The 19,499-nt window shown below is 49.2% G+C and overlaps 7 protein-coding genes across 7 annotated transcripts; 5 read left to right on the top strand and 2 right to left on the bottom strand.

Moving 5' to 3' along the window:
• Nucleotides 1-981: 981 nt before the first annotated feature.
• On the top strand, nucleotides 982-1,334 carry BDW43DRAFT_266693 (uncharacterized protein). Its single transcript, XM_032040895.1, has one exon. It carries the CDS (start codon nucleotides 1,137-1,139, stop codon nucleotides 1,326-1,328), a length of 192 nt encoding a protein of 63 aa, XP_031903864.1. The 5' UTR covers nucleotides 982-1,136; the 3' UTR covers nucleotides 1,329-1,334.
• Nucleotides 1,335-1,353: 19 nt separating this feature from the next.
• BDW43DRAFT_229024 (uncharacterized protein) lies at nucleotides 1,354-1,948 on the bottom strand. The gene has a single exon (XM_032039507.1). It carries the CDS (start codon nucleotides 1,814-1,816, stop codon nucleotides 1,439-1,441), a length of 378 nt encoding a protein of 125 aa, XP_031903863.1. The 5' UTR covers nucleotides 1,817-1,948; the 3' UTR covers nucleotides 1,354-1,438.
• Nucleotides 1,949-2,084: 136 nt separating this feature from the next.
• Nucleotides 2,085-4,133, bottom strand: BDW43DRAFT_308037 (putative pH signal transduction protein PalI; the record flags this gene model as incomplete). Its single annotated transcript, XM_032046389.1, has 3 exons — nucleotides 2,085-2,583; nucleotides 2,645-3,893; nucleotides 3,944-4,133. 3 exons carry the CDS (start codon nucleotides 4,131-4,133, stop codon nucleotides 2,085-2,087), a joined length of 1,938 nt encoding a protein of 645 aa, XP_031903862.1.
• Nucleotides 4,134-8,240: 4,107 nt separating this feature from the next.
• BDW43DRAFT_308036 (glycoside hydrolase family 55 protein) lies at nucleotides 8,241-10,991 on the top strand (the record flags this gene model as incomplete). Its single annotated transcript, XM_032046388.1, has 6 exons — nucleotides 8,241-8,389; nucleotides 8,459-8,742; nucleotides 8,811-9,229; nucleotides 9,282-9,647; nucleotides 9,705-10,178; nucleotides 10,239-10,991. The coding sequence occupies 6 exons, from the start codon at nucleotides 8,241-8,243 to the stop codon at nucleotides 10,989-10,991; spliced, it is 2,445 nt and encodes an 814-aa protein (XP_031903861.1).
• Nucleotides 10,992-11,780: 789 nt separating this feature from the next.
• BDW43DRAFT_298006 (uncharacterized protein) lies at nucleotides 11,781-14,363 on the top strand (the record flags this gene model as incomplete). Its single annotated transcript, XM_032044490.1, has 2 exons — nucleotides 11,781-11,826; nucleotides 11,911-14,363. The coding sequence occupies 2 exons, from the start codon at nucleotides 11,781-11,783 to the stop codon at nucleotides 14,361-14,363; spliced, it is 2,499 nt and encodes an 832-aa protein (XP_031903860.1).
• Nucleotides 14,364-14,849: 486 nt separating this feature from the next.
• Nucleotides 14,850-17,046, top strand: BDW43DRAFT_228980 (Zn(II)2Cys6 transcription factor domain-containing protein). The gene is made up of 4 exons (XM_032039505.1): nucleotides 14,850-15,105; nucleotides 15,154-15,801; nucleotides 15,856-15,996; nucleotides 16,047-17,046. The coding sequence occupies exons 1-4, from the start codon at nucleotides 15,046-15,048 to the stop codon at nucleotides 16,803-16,805; spliced, it is 1,608 nt and encodes a 535-aa protein (XP_031903859.1). The 5' UTR covers nucleotides 14,850-15,045; the 3' UTR covers nucleotides 16,806-17,046.
• On the top strand, nucleotides 17,047-18,007 carry BDW43DRAFT_228981 (uncharacterized protein). The gene has a single exon (XM_032039506.1). It carries the CDS (start codon nucleotides 17,288-17,290, stop codon nucleotides 17,882-17,884), a length of 597 nt encoding a protein of 198 aa, XP_031903858.1. The 5' UTR covers nucleotides 17,047-17,287; the 3' UTR covers nucleotides 17,885-18,007.
• Nucleotides 18,008-19,499: the final 1,492 nt, after the last annotated feature.

Raw genomic sequence — 19,499 nt, 5'->3', positions numbered from 1 at the left:
ACATCTCCTGTTAATCTATCTCAAATTGCACCCATGATCTATCAACAGTAGAAAACGGGGTGCGAAAAAGGGGCGAACGTGGGGTCCAACCTCAACTGCAGATCATACTACCCAGGAAAGGTAACTATCGGCCCTGAATACGATCTCGTCTGTCAATCTAGGAATGAAACGCGTTAATCCTATGAATACGATAGACAAACAATTAACATGAACTCGTAATAAAAAAGTTAGAAGTTAGAAGTCTACTATGCCTTTCACTTTCTTCCCCCTCTCTCCCGTCCTCTTTCGCACTTTTATTATCCTATCCAATTCAATCAAAACCCTAAGTATACCAAAACAACCACCAAAACCAACCCACATATACACCCCCAAAAAAATCAAACTGACACCCATACATACCAAAAGCCAAAAGCCAAAAGCCAGAAATCTAAAACACAAAACAAAAAATGAAAACAATACCAACCCTCCTTCTAACCCTAATGACATCCTCATTAACAAAAGCCTGGAGCTTCACCTGGCGCGACGCCTCCAACCACCCCTTCATCGAGACCAGCGCCAACTTCAAACCCTGCACGCCCATCGCTCAAGCCCAAGGCAAAGAATTCGTCTACTCGGGTAGCGACGACTCCTTCTCCTTCTATCTCTGGACCAACGAGAACTGTACCGGTCCGCCTAGCGGGTTCACGCCGCCCGCTCGCTGGGGGAAACTTGCTTCGACGGATTTGAGGTCATATATGGTGAGTTATGGGGATAAGGATGGGCCGTCGAGTATGGCTGTTTCTAGTTCTTCTTCGGTGACGGCTACGGCTACGGCTACGGCTACGACTACAGGGGGATCTACGGCGACGGCGACGAATTTACCTGGTCATGGGGATGGTAGTGGTAATAAGGATGGGTCTTCATCAGTATCTGGCGGCGCGGTGGCGGGGATAGTTATTGGGGTTGTTGCGGGTGTTGCGCTCCTGGGTGGTGCGTTCTGGCTTGGCAGACGATACCGCGGGCGATCGGGCTCCGCGTCAGGATCTGGGGAAGGTGCAGCGCATGGATTCGGGTCGGTGTCGGGATCGGGGCCTGGGGCAGGGTATGTGCAGCCTGGGACACCGATTGGGGGCACGGAGGGATCGAATGGGGGGTATATGGGGGCGGAAGTGACGAAGCCTGGTCTTGCATATATGTACGAGAATCATCCAATGAGTCCGGTGCCTGCTTATCAGCCGGCGGCGGGGCCAGTGTTTGCGGAGTTGCCAGGGGATAGTGCGGTTGTGGAGATGAGTGATACGCAGAGGGTGAATGAGTTGGACGGGAGTGGGAAGGGGGGTTATCGGTGATTCAAATGGTCTGAGGGAAGGTTTGGTTTAGTTGCATATTTTGGTTGACTTTTTGTGTACAATACCCCCGTCGATGTTAATCGTTATTATATTGTGATGATACATTCAGGTTAGACATTGCTTCGTTCAGAGACATTAGGTAGGAGTGTATGGTCACCGCATATTCTGCATTGGGAGGTGCTGCGGATTTGAACAATAGCTTGAGAAGCGTAAACAACTGAAGATTTCCTATTCCATAGGCTATCTAGATAGTGAGAATCGCTAATTGTTCCCACGTGTGCGAAGGGAATCATAAGAATAAAACCTGCATTTATCATCCATGGAGCCTGTCCGGTGAAAAGAAGAAAAAAAGATGTCGAGAAGGTGAATGACAGTGGAAGGTCAAAATAGAATCGTGAGCGAGACCAGGCTCCCCTACCACAACAGTATGATACAAGCGTCCCTCGATACAAAGGACCATATCGTGACTCTGTACACGGGACCACCATGCATGAGTCGCTGAGTATCTGTGACCCCTTTTTGGTGAATTGTAGACAATACGAAGCGACAGATTCTTATGTGCAGTGGCATCGATGAAACTGAAGGAAAACGGTTGTGAAGCGAAAGGAACTCAAGGGAAACGTGACTCCAAGGAGCCACCACTAATAAACTCCAAAACTCCCCATGCTAGTTGTGCTGTAGATTCACGGACCGATGGAATTGACCGCAAGAAATGAAGACTCGAGTCGAACACAAATGCGACGCTAGTAGTTATGTTCAGGGTAGAGGGTATCGTGAGGTCTCTCGGGGTATCGACAGGGGTGGCATCCGGCCACCTACACCACCAGCAGCACCGCCTCCGCGCATACCCGCCCGCAGATCAAAGTCGGGATTGTTCTCCAATAACACATTTCGTTTCTGCTGGGCGGGAAGAGGAGGCGGCTGCCAGCGCGGGTTAATAGGCCGCTCTGAGATCGACGTAAAATGGCTTATATCGCTAGTAGTGGGTGAGCTGGGTCCTTCAGCCAAATCTTCCGGCAGTTTCGGCTCACCAGAACCACCCGGCGTAAGCACAGAGGGCAACCGCGGGTTGCCCACGGCATGTTCATTACGATTAGCAAAACGCGGATCGACGTCTTCGAAGTAATCTGCCGATCCGGAACGAGCATGGTGCGGGGTTCGCGCGGGCTCCGTCTGCTCATAGGCGTGGACGGGTGACGGTGAGTGTCCGGGGCGACGCTCACCTTGCTCCCAGGCAGCGCGAGGAATGTAAGACCTAACCAGGGTTAGTTATAAACACGCAACCGTACTAATCAGAAGCCTATTCTTTGTCTTACGCTGTGCGGCTGTAGAGGCTCGAAGGACTGACAGGTTCAGGATAGCCATCTGCCGACACAGCATGTGGCTGGTGTGGGTCTAGCAAAACTTCCTGAGGCGCTGGCTCTGCCGAGCCCGTTCGCCTGGGCTGCGGTGTCATTTCAATCGCCTGACCTATTGGGCTTGCATCCGGAGGCGACACAGCCATTCCAATCGGTCCAGGGGACGGCTGGCGCATCATGCCAGCTGGAGCGTGATAGTCGTAGCCATCCTCCTCTGGTGGCGGCATTGGTCGTGGTCCAAGATTAGGTCCATAGTTAGCGGCCGGCGGCCCTCGATATCCTCCTCGTCCTCGCATCGAACCCATTGGACTACCTCGTCCTCTTGGAGGGGGGCCTCTGAGTCCACCATAAGGGCCTCCGCGGCCGTAGCCGCCCCGCCCAGGATAACCACCCCGTCCACGCGGCATAAACCCCGGCGGAGGCGGTCCTCTCCGTGATCCCATACTACCATCCGAATATTGATTACGCAACCGGGGATCGCCCGGACCAGGGCGTATGCGAGGACCGGGACCGTAGGGACCAGATTGTGGAAGGGGGTTTCCGAATTCGTCTCGGAGGGGGTTGTATGGTGGTCCATTGTCGCGCATCTGATGATCGGGTAATGGAACGTCGTTTGGGGGTGTTCGTGAATTCAGCGGGGTGCGATCATCATCACTCTCATGCGTGGTCGTTCGGAATGTCGCAAACGTGGGTCCCGTGTCCGATCCAGGAGGTGATCCAGTGACAAAAGCTTCCTTGACCTCTCCATTGAGCGGCTTCGGATCGTTCAGCCCGGCAGCGGCAGCGGCGGCATTCTGGCGATTGTAGAAGTTTTCACCACTCATCTCGGCATTTTCCGCAATTCGTCTCTTTCGCGCCTTGCGACTGACGAGGGTCCGGCGCATTGCACAGGTAACCACGCCACAGCTGACAAGGAGAATAGTCGCACCGAGTACAATCCAGCCACCCCACCCTAGATGTGGAACAAACAACAGGATATCTACGAGGAACGCAAGCAAGGACACGAGGAGCGTCGGAAGCAGCAGAATCAATAAGGCTAGGAGGTAGCGGGGCGAATGCGACGGAGTGTGGAAGTGCGCCGCGGCGGCCATACATAAGCAGATCAGGGTGAGAAACGCTGCGACGGGGTGAACAATCAGAATCGATGAAAGCGATCGTCGTGTACTGGATGGAAGATTGAAGTCATCACCGGTGTTCGAAAGGTCATCTGTCCCTATCTTAGCATTATAAGAATTTGTTGTGCTCGGCCGGACGCACCGTTAGTGTAGCCGATATGGATATCGGTGCATTGACCACCTTTACAGTAGCCAAAGACTCCATAGTCGACATTCTCGAAAGTTGCTAACGGGATACCCTTGACGATGGGGGTGGAGATAACAGATAACAGCAAGAGGGCAAAAGCGATTAGCAGTAGGATAGTGAGGGGAGTCGCGGGTTTGAGAAGCATGGCGGAGGGGCGGAGTTGCCTAGGGATAGAACGAACAATCCGTGGAGTAGTAAAGGAATGACGAAGACAAGGTCAAGTTGAACAAGAGAACAATAATAGTAATAACGACTATGCGACTAATTGAGGGGAACGAATCCCAGGTGACCGCGACACACGCAGTCAATAGGAAAATTGAGTGTTCACAGCATTGGTCGGAACATTGCTGTCGGTCTGTCTCCTGAAACGGGGGGTGGGAAAGCGCTTGAGATCCCGTGAGAGAAACTAGTACCAGTACTAAGTTATGTATGATCAAACTGAGGGGAAGCGACCAGAGATGACCGGACAGGCAATGTATTAAACGTTAGAGATCACAAAAGATAGGTCGTGCGTGCTGACAATCTAAATTAATTAAACTAAAAAGGAGAAGTAAAAGAATGCAGATGCGAGAGGGAAACAGGGGGAGAGAGAATTGGAGGGAAATGGAAGAGAGAGAACGATAGCGAGCGAATGAATTGAGACAGTGAGAGAGAGAAGAGACAAAGCGGGAGGAAAGGCGACCGCGTTTCGGCCTTGCTCCGGCCTCAGGTGTCAAACCCGCATGACGGGCATTGCCACTGTTATCTTTCATTATCTTATAGTCCTGTCCTTCCCTCCCCTTACATCTTTCAATCTATGAATTGTCAACCTTGAATCCTTGACAGCAATACCATTTTCTCCATTCACTACACCCCTCTCTTGGGTCAACAAATTTGAAGGAAGTCAAGAATTACTTTACTTTATCTCACCAACTTAACTCGAGTCAAGACTCCTCGTGGTGGCTGTGTCGCCGTCCGCTTAGCTTCCCGTCAGTGCGATTCAAATCCGCTTCTGATTCGCCCGACCAGAGATCACGATCCGTCGGATCCTTTGAGGAGATAGCTCTTGCTTTAACGACGCGCATACGAATTGTGGGTTGGGAATACTACCGTAACCTTTCAAAGGTCACGTTTTAGGGTGTATGCATGCGGATGAATGCTTTTGTAACAGTTATGATCCCTGAATGACAAACTCTCAACATTCTCAATTGGAGGGTTGATTGGAATTCTGACCGAATAATGAGACAAACAAGTGTCGCAAGATACAAGCTAAGAGGGCCATCGGTCCCACAGAAACGTTTCGCCCACAATCACTTTGAGTTTATCGCTGTCGCGATCAGAGGGCCAGACCAATTTTAGCGCATCCTTACGCCCCAAGGTCGGAAGATTTATTAAAGGACATCTTTTAACCCACTGCACAGGACCGTCGGAATTCGGGCACGAACTGGCTTTTTATTGTGGCTTTGATACCACACTGGGTGAAAGAGTTCAAAACCGGTTCATGATCTGATCGATTTGCACCTTTCCTCGCTCCCTATGCGGCCCTCGAGATAGTCCCGTCCTATCGAATGGGATTGACAGGTACCAGGTACAAAAAGGTACGTACTATGGTGGAGGTGATTGCCCGTCCGCCTCCACTTCGATTCGACTCCACTCCCGTCCTGGTATACCAATCCAGGATGATCATCTTAATGCGGACATGTAGAGAAAAGCTGTTCAAACAAAGAGGCTAATTATTCCTGCATCTATCCGCTATCAACCAAAGGTTCCTCCAAAATCTCTGTTTATGAAAGTGAGAAACTAAAAAAGCGAGAGAAAGAAAAATGCAGTGTAACCTCACTAAGCTTACTCAGGAGCCGAACCAGTATATAGCATGCTAATATATGATTCCCTTTAGTAAGGATCAACGACTTGAAAGTCAATTAGCAATTAGCAACATCGTAGGGGTTAGCTCAACCATCATATCCTCCAGCTTTCGATCGATCTCTCCTTTGTAATACGATGTTCTCTTAGAACCACCCCAGCATCATCAGTGCTCATATTATACACAGACATCGTTCCACAGCCCAGCCGAACTTCAACCCCTGCCCCTGCCCATCCAAACGTCCCGTTTGGTGCTCCAGCGTAAACAGATTCTTGGTAATCGCAGTCAGTTACGCTTGGGTGGCTACGTCCCGAGACGAGACGATTTTAACCCGGTATCTTTCTAACCGGCTCTGGGATTTAAATCATATGAAAGAGCCCTCATTAAGCACTCAACATGCTTTGAAGGTCGCATTACAGTTTATTTCTTTGATACCTATGCTAGCATGTTTCTTGAGTTGACTGAATCTGTACGCCCAGCTGTTCCCTTGGCATTCACATTGCCAATATATCGTCAGTTGATATCACACAAAGCCAGAGCTAGTTGGCCTTGTATCATTGACACCGAATGAGGGACGCCTCAAGAGAACTGCTTCATCAATACACAAGATGTATTTTCACGTTCGAGTATGTCTGATCCGAACTGATTCTGTTTGACTCCCTCGATACGGGGTAAACTCTCGAGGAATAGGTCAGACAGTTGCTCTACAAGACCTACTACGTATTGAGATACGAAAATGCTCCCTCCCTCCATGATCTTTGCTGGAAAACGCTGGTGAGTCAACCCGTATCCATAGTCCATAAGCTTTGCAATCTAGGTCGCAATGACGCTCCTGGTTTGGACTCGGCTTCCACAGAGTATCTACAAGAATCGACTTACCCTGCCTAGAACAATCTAAATGTTGCCTCTAGAATTCAGGGGGAGCGATAGTGAGAATACTAGATTGTGTGGGCTGCTGGAGAGGTAGGAAACAGAAACACTCACACCAAACAGACCAATCGTTATGCTAACAAAGATAAAAGAAAACAATAGCTTAAGATCGGATATTCACCATATTGGGCTATTAGATTCATGGAAAGCAGATGTGAGAAATCATTTACTCGAAAGCCTGAGAACACCCCTTAGACAATACATTCCACGTACACAAAGTGGTTCAACCTCAACGCTGAATTGAGTTCCAAAAGGAAATGCGATGGACATCGCCGAGCAGTACAAATTGAACCTAATTCCGATTCTACCACCAGCATAATTACTGCCTTAGGGCACCGACTATGCTTGGAGCCCTAAGGGCTTTAGATTGCGAAACTTCTCCATCAACTTCCAACCTACGCGCGTAAAGCAACAATCTTAGTTCACTGCATGGTTTGCCCTTTCTTCATTTTTACTTAATTGTTGCCCTTGCCATTATCATGTGGGAGGAGGGCTTGCTTGGCTGGTTTTTGAACATGTTGAAATTCCTGCCGACAGGGATGAAGTCTGGCCATGGTTCTGGCCTTGGGTAGAGCCGCTATAGCCGCCGTGTAAACTAGACATAGCTTGAACAGCCAATACTTCCTGCAATTATATCGGCGAGAGTAAGGCCAGAAAAGTAAATAAAAAAAAAAGGGCGTCTAAGTTAGTCCTTCATGCACGTGGAGCATTTTCGCCCTGAAAGTCTCCCTTGATTGCAAATGCCTCCGCTCTCTGGTATGTCTGTTGGCAGCAAGGCACAACGGTGACAAACCCTTGATTTTCCTCTAGAATCATGGTCCACCGACCGCGCCATGTATGGATTTGTAAGTTATCTTTACTGGTTTGGCCCTCCGTCTTCCATCTGTGGGTAAATTTCAGTTTGACCTCGTAGGTTTTGGGTGATGTTTAAGGCTACCTATTAGATGTGACCTATCCCTAGGGTATATTTATGGGGTCTAGCTGTACGACCCGCGCGACACAAATCGAACAAAGTTGAGCCAAGCATATTGGGTCTCACTGATTTTTGATAGAATCAATGCGATTATTAGTTGAAAGACACCAGCTTACGAGTCAGGGTCCATCACCTGTAGGTCGGAGAATTCCAGTTATGCTCTGCGTCGCGATGGTGATGGCCATGTCTCACTCTCACGTTGGGCCTAGACTTCAAGTATGCACAGCAACTCAGGGGGTAAAAATAGATCAGAAAATTAGATAAAGCTCTGGACTGCCCTTCATGAACCTCTTTGGTGCTCTTCCGACGTTTGATGCGCCCTTCCCATCCTAAGACCTGTATTTGGCCCAGTTCGAGTGGCTCCTCTGTTTACACAGGGATATATACGGCAAAGAGGTGCCTCTTACGAACTGGGTGGAGGGTCGAAGTATTTATTTTTAACTGTTCTAATCTTCTTCTTTTGCTTCTTATTTTGGGTATTGTATTGGTGAATACTAGTTGATATAATGGCAGTCTCCTTCTCTGTACTTCGATTATTTTCTTTGTGCCTTCTTTTTCTATACGCTCACGCAGGTATAATTGATGGGTTTTTTACTGGACTAGTGAACGATGTGGTGTCCTTCTTACCTCCACTGGATTGGGTTCCTCATCCAACGTGAGTCAACAGTATTCCATTCCTCTCCCTTTCTCTCTCTCAACTTTGTTTAACTATATCTCATAACAGGGGGATACCGTTCCCAACAAAAAACGACACGGCGGAACCATGGAATCACCTCAACACTCCTCCTGCGACCCATGCGCCTGTTGGCAACACGTCTGCTTGCTCATCTAGTAACGGGCCATCCTCTGGCTATTGGTACGAAAAGATTGCGCATAACGGCCAGTCGTCGTTTCTGAGTTTGGATTATAAAGACAGCTACAAGGTCTTTCGGAATGTGGTAGCGGACTATCAAGCTGATAACACGGGAAAGGAGGACGCTGCACCTGCTATACAGAAGGCCGTTGAAGGTAAGTACCAGTAGCGAAGAATGCATCTTTCGGGCAATGGCATCTGCTAAGGATGAAGTCTACGACAGCCGGGGCATCAAACGGACCGTCTCGTAATTCGAAATCAATGGGCACGACAGGGCAGCCAGCCGTTATTTATCTTCCGGGGGGAACATATCTCTTCAAAAGCTCTCTTCAGCTCTACGCTGGAACGGTGTTGGTCGGTGACCCGACGAACCCCCCCATCCTAAAAGCGGCTGCTGGTTATTCTCTGAGCCACATGGTCTACGCCAAGGACCCCAATCATGAAGGCACAAACAACTTCTACGTTGGCATTAAGAATATCGCTCTGGATTCTACTGGCGTTGATTCGGGCGCGTCGCTGGCACTCCTTGATTGGACTGTTAGCCAAGCAACACAGCTCACCAATGTTGCGTTTCGTATGCCGACGGGTAGCAAGCATGTTGGTTTGACGACGCAGTATGACTATAACAGTAATATCATTCTGGTAAGGCTTCGTTATGTATGAACGGACAAGACAAGCCACTGACAATACACAGAATGATCTTTCATTTAGTGGTGGTAATATCGGGATGAAATTGAGCGGGCAGCAATGGGTTTTCAAAAATCTCACCTTCACTGGGACGACTACGGGTGTGATTGCAGGGGGTACCAATATCGTCTTTCTTGGTTGTCGCTTCCAACAAGGTACAATAGGCATTGATGCGAGTGACACCTCGGGTTCCCTGACCGTCATTGATTCTAGCGCCTCCGGCTTGGACGCTTTCATCATCTCTGGTAACTCGGGTGGTGCAGGCAATGCAATCATCTTGGAGAATGTGCAAAGCTCTGGCGTTACTGTTAGTCTCGGGGGCAAAGCCGTGGTATCGGGGAGTGTGTTGGCCACCTGGGTCCACGGAACCTTGGTAAGCCAATTGCAAACGAATGATAGAGCAGTATCGAATACTAACTGCTAAACACAGTATAACCCAGGAAATACCAGCAAAGAGCGCGTTGAGGGGCAAACAGTGACCACCAAACGGTCTTCTTCTCTGTTATCTGGAGATAAGTACTACACAGTGTCGCCGCCGACTTACCAAGAATACGGAGTGAATGAGGTTTTGAATGTCAAAACGGTATCCTCCAGGCCTGTCCTGGGAGATGGCCAAACGGATGACACGGCAAATATCAACAAAATCTTGTCTGAGAACAAGGACTGCAAAGTGATCTATTTCCCTGCCGGTACCTATATCGTGACGGACACGATCTTCGTTCCGAGTGGCACGAGAATTATTGGAGATGCGTTTGCTTCGACAATCAGCGCTGTCGGTAGCAATTTTCAGGACTCTGCTTCTGCTCGCGTTATGGTCCGTATGGGGTACCCAGGAGATATTGGGGTGCTACAGATGAGTGACATGATACTTACTGTGGGAGACATATTGCCAGGATGCCAAATGGTGGGTCTACCCCTCTCCAAGTAGCCATTTTCGAAATACTAACAGAGCTTCAACTACTAGGTGGAAGTCAACATTGCCGGAAACCGCCCCGGAGACGTTGGGCTCTGGAATACGCACTTCCGTATAGGAGGTGCAGTCGGCAGTAATGTCCGGAGTCGATGCACCAGCACACCCGAGAACTGCAAAGCTGCATACGGATTGCTCCATCTGACCGGCACATCATCGGTGTACATCGAGAACATGTGGGGATGGACGGCAGATCACGATCTTGATGGATCCAACAAGCAGACCATATCCACAGGCAGAGGTATTTTAGTTGAAGCTTCTGCCGCTACGTGGCTTATCGGCACCGGCTTTGAACACCACACTCTCTACCAGTATAACTTTGAGCATGCGCATAACGTTCTGGCCACCATGCAACAGAGCGAAACACCGTACTGGCAAGGCGTGGGGAACACACTCGCACCAGCTCCATGGACGGATCACCTGGTTGCGAGTGATCCAGACTTCTCGTTCTGCGCTGCGGACGATGCGACTTGTCGCATGGCGCTTTTCGAACGGATTAATGGTGCATCAAACCTCTTCCTTTACGGAGGGTGTAACTGGGCATTCTTTAACAACAATGGCGGTTGCAATGGCAAATGCCAAAAGAATACCATTCAGATCATTGATTCGTCTGCGTTGTATCTGTATGGAACAAATACGAAGAGTACGGCTAACATGATCATCGAGGGGGTGACACCGATCGCCAAAGAGGATGATAATGCTGGCGGTTGGGGAGGAGTGGTTGCGGCCTTTCTGTATAATTCATGAAGCGGGAAGAGAGAAGGGTTTGGGAACAGTGGCGCATATATTCAATTACCTTCTGGTGAATGACGTCCTCACCAGTGTTCGTATAGATAGGTTTTTACATACACATAGAAGTTGCGTGAGCACTTAGCGTGGCCTTGCATCCTCCTATGAATTCTTCTTTTCTTTTCTTTTTTTTTTTTTTTAAAAAAAAAACCTATTACCGGGATGTTATTTTTAATATACAAATTATATATTTATTGTTGCAGCACATGCTTTAGAGCCTTATTTACTCTCCCTATCGCTATTTCATGTCCTGCGTGGCACTTGATGATATCCTAAGGCCAAGGTCACATGCCGTACCTATGCCCTACATTGTTCAGGCCGCAATGCTTCGTACCTGAACTTCACTCTCTTTTCACCATGCCAACGCACCACTCTCAACATGCAAGGTCCATGTATGTCTTGCCCAACCATATCAATTTCAACCCCTGCTTGACAGCCCCCTCATCACCAATAATATTGAGCCATGTCGAGGACAAATTCTAATCTGATCGATCGGGCTTCGATCGGTGGCTGGGACCGAGGTGGCTGGGCGTCTCCCGACCAACCATCCAGCTCAACCCAACCACCTCACTATGGACAGCAGCGATGCCTGTCGCTTGACAACTTTGGACTGCTTCTCTCCTTGCGTCTTGACTGAGATTAACGACAATTAATATTTCACTCCGAGGTGCAACATCTGCGTTTGGGAATGCCCATCGCATGACACTCGCTGCAAGTGAGCTGAGCACAAACATTCCTTCGTCCGTCATGCTTGCTTCGGGGTCCGGGAATGTAAGTCTGAGGACCGTCAGCTGTAAGTTCTATTTGGAAGCTGCGTTACATATTTCTTCCATAACCAATCCGACCGATGGGGAGTTCTGGTGCTGATTCTTCGTAGCAAACAGGCCGCAAGTACTATGTTCTGAGGATCAACGATCGGTTGCCGCTTCGGACGATTATTATTCTTTTTCAGACCACAACTCCGGTTCAAGATCTCCGAGCAATGGCAGCCATGCTACTGTTGTGAGGTATGCCACGCCGAATTCTCATCCCGTGTCTCAGACCTCATCTCCTGCCATCTCTCGAACGCATCTAGCCCCGCCCGTAGTTGCGTCAACCTCTCGGCCAGCACACCACGTGAAGATGCCAAGCGATAACAAAAATGCGCCATCGCCCGTCAGGAGCACTATACGCTCCGTACAAGACAGAGAAGCTCACACAAGCCTAATGACGGAGAGTACCAGTCGCCAGGTCCCCCGCGATAGTAGCTATGCGGGACCTTCTCCCGCCCCCGCTATGGACAACGTACCATACCTCCGATTCGCCATTAATCAACTGACACGAGACGAAGATACTCGTAGCTTACGAAGACCAAGCTCAGTTACGAGTGAGGACTATCCGGTTGAGCGTCTAGTTTGGGACGAAGGGTTGGGCTACTTCATTCGCTCCCCAGAAGCGTCAAATACACCACCCGCCCAGCAGCCCTTGTTGCTGCACCCGTCACCAAGGCCAGTCGATAGGCCACCTCAGGACTCGGTGGAACCGGAAGCGTTTGTTGCAGTCGAGCCTCCAAAAGATAGTTTGCTCTATCCACGCCTGGATTTTGTGCCGGTTGTGTTACGGCCATGGGCTCTCGTCGCCGTCATTTTCTGCTCTTTGCTCATGATTGCGGGGGTCGTTTTTTGCAATGTATGGTCGCAGAGACACCAAGGCTTTTGGGACTATGATGGCATAGGTGGTGGGCGATACTTTGTTGTTCAATTCCTGCCGCAGATTTTAGCTGTCAGTATGACGGTGTGGACGTTTATTATCCAGGCTGCAGTGTATCGCACAATGCCATTTGCGATCATGGCCTCGGAGAGGAAGCTAGGCCATGTTTTGGACCGCCTACCGATTCTTTCGCGCAACTTTTTGGTCCCAGACTTTTCGCAGTTTCAACATGGAGAACCGCTGGTCGGGTTCTCGCTGGTGTCAATCTGGCTGTCAAATGTGATCGCATTGCCACTACTAAGTTGCTTCTTCCAAGCGAAGTTCTTCATCATGGAGGAGCGAGGAACATGGCGTTGGACTGCCGTTCAGGATGTTGGTTGGACGATCGTGGCGGTATATGGACTTCTGACCATTGGATTGGTCATACTGATGTTTCGCTTCGTTCGCACTTGGTCAGGGCTGATGTGGGATCCAGTTAGCCTAGCTGATCTAATATCCATCATTCAGCGGTCTAACATCTTGCGGGATTTTGAACAGTCAGAAATATTGCCTGATGTAGGCGATTCACTTAACCCTAGGGTTCTCCGACTGGGTTACTGGCAACTTTCTAACCGTAACCGTGAGACAACATTCTATGGCATTGGTGAGATTGCAGCATCCGTAGGAAATCCGTCTCTCCACTTCAATGAGAAGAGCCCGGAGCGGCAACCGCTATCTAGGGTTTCTTACGATATAGAACAGCAGGTTGGGGAGGGGAAGTACGGCTTTGATGAGCACATGTATGCGCCATCCGTTCGTTACCGGTGGACCCCGTGGTTCCTTCGAGACACCTTTATTGTTGCTTGGACGGTCACTATCGGTGCGCTGTTCATTGCGTTTGTGCTTGTCAGCTTTATTCACGATGCCATCCGAGGCGGATTTCCACCAAGGCTACCCACACTCCCATCGCCCAAGTCCTTTTCCTCGTCCAACTTCTTGTACAGCTTTATTCCGGCATTGATTGGGAACATTCTGTTTCTTGCATGGCAGCCGGTTGATGTGTACTTCCGTGCCTTACAACCATTTGCCTCGCTCTCTTCGCCGCAGGGCACATCAGCCGAACAGAGCTTGTTGTTGTCTTATCCATCATGCTTCCCCTTCCATGTGACAGCGCTGGCGATCTTGAACAAACATTATAAGGTGGCCTGGATCTCCTTCATGAGTGTTGCCTCAGCCGCCATTCCCATTTTGGCTGGCGGCGTTTTCATCGCTCTTAACTACCCTTCACAAGGTGAAATCCGCATTGCTGCTCTAATGCCCGCATTCTATGCCATGGTTGCCTTTTGCGCACTGTACACGGTGTCACTCTTGTGCACCTGGCCCCGTCGCTGCCGCTATCTGCCCCACGATATCAGCACCCTAGCAGATCAGATAAGCTTCCTCTATCAGAGCCCTTTGCTCTCAGACAAGATCCTCCGTGAACCTAGGAGTAAAGCTGATCTTGTTACGCGACTGGTCATGGCACCTCCTGGAGATAGAGAACATCCCTTGTATGGCTTTGGTATCTATGTGGGGCGAGATGGCAAGGAACACCTTGGCATCGATCGCTTTTATCGACCTGGTCGGGCAGACATGCTCATAACAACGGGCTCGATGAAATGATGACCGACTTTCATGGGTCATTTCCTTGCGCTTGAAACCAAGGCCGTGGGAGAAATATCTACTCTTTCACAGACACAGTACACTCGACCCGGCTTCCTCAAAAATTTCCGACCCAGCCAGCCTTTCTATGGAGTATATTTAATGATTGTATGATTGTATGATTTCAGATGGACGATATGAATTTTCGGTTTTAATTTTGACATGACGGAGAAAAGTAATGATCACTAATGAGATATGCTGACGATCTTTGGTTAACGGCCTTCGTGCCTTGGGGTCTTACAAGACGTTTTTATGTGTCCATAGCTGGGAGTTGTGGTGTTGTTTCTCATATAGATGAATGGATGGATCTACAGCAAAATAAGTCGATAAGATAAACACCTGACTCACCCGCCACGTGAGGCGCTAAACTGTTTTGGGGCGAGACACATTTTCCCCTGTTTCTCGACGATGACGATGTTTAGGCTCCAGTTTACTTGGTCGATCTTATTTTGATCTATTTAATATTCTCTTACTATATCTTTCGTATTATTCTGGAAATATCTCGCCGATGGGAGTCTCGATGAACGACATCGCTGGGGAACTCGCGTACTGTACATACTACAGCATACATGCAGCAGACCCATAACCGCTCCTTGTCGGTTACTCTACAGCGATATATCAAGATTACCCCGAAGCTGCCAACATGGTTTATCGTGGGAAGCCTAGCACCGGGTGTCAAAATTGCCGGTCTAGACATATTAAGGTATGCGGAGTACCAATATCTGAAACGGGCCCGTCCTAATTGCTGTAGTGCGATGAAACTCGTCCTCACTGTAGGGCGTGTGTCCGGACCGGCCGGACGTGCCCGGGATACCCGCACCCGCTCGATGTTATGTTAAGAGATCGAACGGCCTTTCAACGCAAGAAAAGTAATATTTCTAAGACCAAAGCGGTAATTGCGACAAAAGGCAGGACAAGCTCGAAAGAACTGTCGCCTCCATTGACGGTGTCTGATACGACTACGTCGCCTACGACTGCATCTTCTACATCGGTCGTGAGCTCCCCAAAATATGAAACCTCACCCGTCTCTGTAAACTTTTTGGAAGCCCTATCACCAAGCCTTCCTAATAGTCTATTCCTCCCTCTGGAGAGTACGGTTACCTCTTTGTTTTTCAATTCGTATCTTTATTCACCGAGGGACCCTCTCATCCGGATTGGCTTTTTGGAGCTTGTGCCTGAGCGGTACCATAACGCCCTGCCTGGATCTCCTTTACACCTCGGGACTCTGGCCGTGTCACTGTTCTCTGTTTCTGCCTGGACGGGTAATCACTCGTTTCTCCGCATGGCGGAGCAGTTCTTCGTGAAGGCGCTAGCGAAGACAAGAGTTTCCCTGCAAAGTAATCTCGGGGGGAATTTAGTCGAGACTATAATGGCAGTTCTTTTGCTTTCTATCTATGAGGTGGGTGCAACCTGTTTAGTTCTTATTAAACCTCAGGGTTAATAATGATATTAGGAATTCTCTGCTGTGAAGGAGCACAGAATTGCAGCAAAAACTCACTTGCGTGGAGCCGTTGCCTTGATCAATAGCGGGTACATGACACAATGTGAGGACGCTAACTCACAAGTCTTGACGAATTCAATACAAAGCCAAATTGTATGTTTACTTCTGAAAGCTCCGGACCTGTCGCTGACATTTCATTCTAGATCAAAGCCTCGACTGCTCCGGCTTTTCCGACGGTCCAGATACCAGACGTGTGGCCCCTAGCTGCACCAATACCTCAATGCGCATCCTCGCAACTAACAGCGGCTGCAACTGGATTGGTAAACCTCAGGCAAGTGTGGGATAATTTTGCATCGCATCCTGAATTACACGGCACGGATGAAATTAATCGCATATACTCAATGGCTATAAGTATCGACAACAGGTTTTCTGCATGGGCCTGGGTTCTTCCCCCACACTGGGCTCCAGTTCAGGCAACCATGATACCCCAGTCTGTCCGGGAAGCAGGCATTTTCCAAAACAGATGCGACTGTTATACAGAAATGTGGACCGCAAGTACATGGAACACCTACCGAGAATCGCGGATCGTCACCCAAAAAATTATTCTAAACTGCCTACGTCTTCTCCCGAACCTTGGCACACCCGACAAAGTTGACAATGTCATGTCTACTATCCAAAAGCTGGCTACCGATATCTGCGCTGCAGTTCCCTTCTTCCTAGGAAGCCAGACAATGTCTGTCCAGTTGAACCCCTATAAGGTCGAGTACCCCCAAGCTGAGGAGCGCCCGGTGACTTTGGCCCATCAACAAACGGGCCCCCTTCTCGGCGGGTGGCTGATCCTTGGTTACCTGGAGAATCTCTGCTCTCCTGATCTGTGTTTACCAGATGAACAGCTGGCGTGGATAAAAAGCCAGATGCACCGAATCTGGCGGATATACACTTTCGAACATCGAGTTATGTGATCGGCTCAACAAATATGTACGGTTTTTGCGTTGGGCATTGGTATATACTGAAGAATTGCGCTGGGAACATAAGCCGTTTACATTCTCGTACCTATTTGGAGGCAACCGCCCAGCGTCTTGGCCTGTCGGATTTAGTCACGCTACGGTTCTGTATCATAGCCTTCAGATTACAATGCACATAATACAGCGATAAGGTATGACTTTGGCTTGTTCCAAGAGACAACTTGAACTAAACGATATAACTCAAGTGTGCTTCCAGATGCTTCTAGGACTACAATATTTTTCTGCCTAAGGCAGAAATCACATGACAGGCCAAAATATCACCGACTCCACATTTGAGCTTCAGATCTCCGCTCCCATCCGCACTGTTCTCCCTCATAGCGCTCGATTAACAAGATTCACACATTAATTCTTACTAATTGACATCTATAACACCACCCACGAAGATACTAAACTCCCACTAATCAATCCTCAACGACCAAATGTTCTCCTTCTTCCGCCGGGGCCCTCGCCAAACCTCCGAAACATCCTCAGAACAAGCAAACCCCCAACAAGCCAACCAACCTCATCCATCACAACCCCAAGCACAAGTACAAAATCAACAACCCGAACCCGAGCCCGAAATAAAACTCATCAACCCCCAAACAAAACACAAACTCCTGGTTGGCGGCCTCGCATTCTTCGCCTTCTCCCTGTGGACCACCCGCCGTTCGTTAAACCGCCGCTATCTCGCCTCCGTTCCGCCGTTCTACACCTCCTCGCTTTTCCACAAGCCAGATGTTAGCGGTGGCGCGGAGGCTTTCGAAGCGCTGAATCTGGCGACGCTGAATGTGCTTTCCTTCGGGATGGCGGCTACGGGGGGTGTTTTGTGTGCGTTGGACATCAATGGGATTGATGATTTGAGGAGGTTTGTGAGGCGGGGTTTTCACGGTGATGGTGGGGATGTGATGAAGGTGGATAAGGAGTTGGAGGATGAAGTTGAGGCTTGGGTGGGGAATGTGCTGGGGGAGAAGTTTGCGGTGGAGTTGAAGAAGGAGAAGGAGAGGCAGAGGAATGAAAAAATGGAGGGAGGGAATTAGTTGATGGAGACGTTATTGTCGCTGAGCAATTACCTATGGAATATGGCTTGGGATGATATGGAATAAGATGGATATTAGGGCTTGGGCTGGCGTTGATGTGTATATGTCGATGGTCATGCATGTATTGAACTGAAATACCCCACTTTTGTATTATACTCTGTGTACAGGAATAAGATTGTTAGACTGCTGTCAAGAACTGGTTTACAGTGCCATTATGGGTGGGTGGTTCTCCGTACGTTGAATGTTTAGATTTGTTCTCGCAGCCAAAAGTAGGTTGACCTATGGCTCTTAAGGCTCTCGTGGGGCGAGATCTCACAGCAGTTTTTTGGGCCCTTCTTGTATCGCCCTTAATGTGGTGGATGACTAGCGAATACGAATAAAAACTTGAATTATAAATTATGAAACACGTCTTTCTATCTGTCAACGCCTCTCACACACAGGCGTCATTGTCAACCCTTCTTCACGTCGAGTGGCTTGTGATCGGTGTCCTACCCAGAAGCTCCGATGTACCAAAGCAAACAATAGTGATGAATGCGTGCGCTGTCATCGCCTAAATCGCCTATGTATGTGGAGTCCAGCACGGAGAAATGGGGAGGGGAGCTCCAATGGGGGGAAGATGCGTCGGAAACATCCTAACTAGGTTTGTCAATGATATGAGAAATGCAGTATGTACAATAGTCTGACGCCTTGATATATAATCTACCTCCCAGAACGAGATCCCTATCGCTACAAGCGAGACCAACAGCGGCATTGATAGCCAGGGAGATGTTGGGTGTCAGACCACAGGTGCTGTCGAGGCTTTCAGAACCTCCGCCGGTCCCCCGGACTCCTCTTCAGGAGTGGGCTCTGTCCGACATATTCAATTTACCTAATCCTGCTTCATGGGCACCGTCAGATAGTGAGCCTCTGCTTACGGAGCACTTGACCGGCTGGTCAAGCCTAAATCCGGAAAATGACACTGTCGGTGCCTCGTTGGCAGCTGCACCTCTACCAAACTCCCAACGACAAACCGTGGGGAGAGATGTTCGAGTCACCGTCGGCTGTCATCTCCAAACTGACTGCATGTAGCAGAGGCCATCCAGACAAGGCCCCCCTCACACTGAGCTACCCACTCGCCGAGATCTTCAACGAGACTCGCCGCTTCATTGAGGGACTCGAATGGACGACCGTTTACTTTGTGTCATTTCCCACTCCTTCTCATTTATCTTCATATTCTGTGTCTGTCTCAAGTACGCAAACACCTCCACAAGATCCCCTCTCCCAACCTTCCTCCCAAGAAAGCGAGACATCCAGCAATACAGCTTCAGAGCCTCTAATACAACCAGAAGCCTCCCCATCTTCAAATACAGCCTATCAAGCGGGACAAACTGATTTCCCAACCGCCCTTCTTCTCATCCTGAAGCCATATATATCGGCGTCGTCTCTATGTGAGTTAGCTTAAGTACATTCCCCTGCTGTGCCACCTATTCCTTATTCCTCGGTCATTTGGAACTTATAGCTAGGGTTCGTTCTCCATCGGAGGGGTATTCGGCGGGGTTTGCCCTAATTGGGAACTGGCCGACGCCGAACGTGGAGACATTCGACGTCGGTTTCTTTGTGTCTCGGTAGTTTGGGG

Source organism: Aspergillus alliaceus (assembly GCF_009176365.1).
Source record: "Aspergillus alliaceus strain CBS 536.65 unplaced genomic scaffold BDW43scaffold_7, whole genome shotgun sequence".
Taxonomy (NCBI): domain Eukaryota; kingdom Fungi; phylum Ascomycota; class Eurotiomycetes; order Eurotiales; family Aspergillaceae; genus Aspergillus; species Aspergillus alliaceus.
The sequence above is the reverse complement of the archived record's forward strand: the minus strand, read 5'-3'. Positions and strand labels throughout refer to the sequence as shown.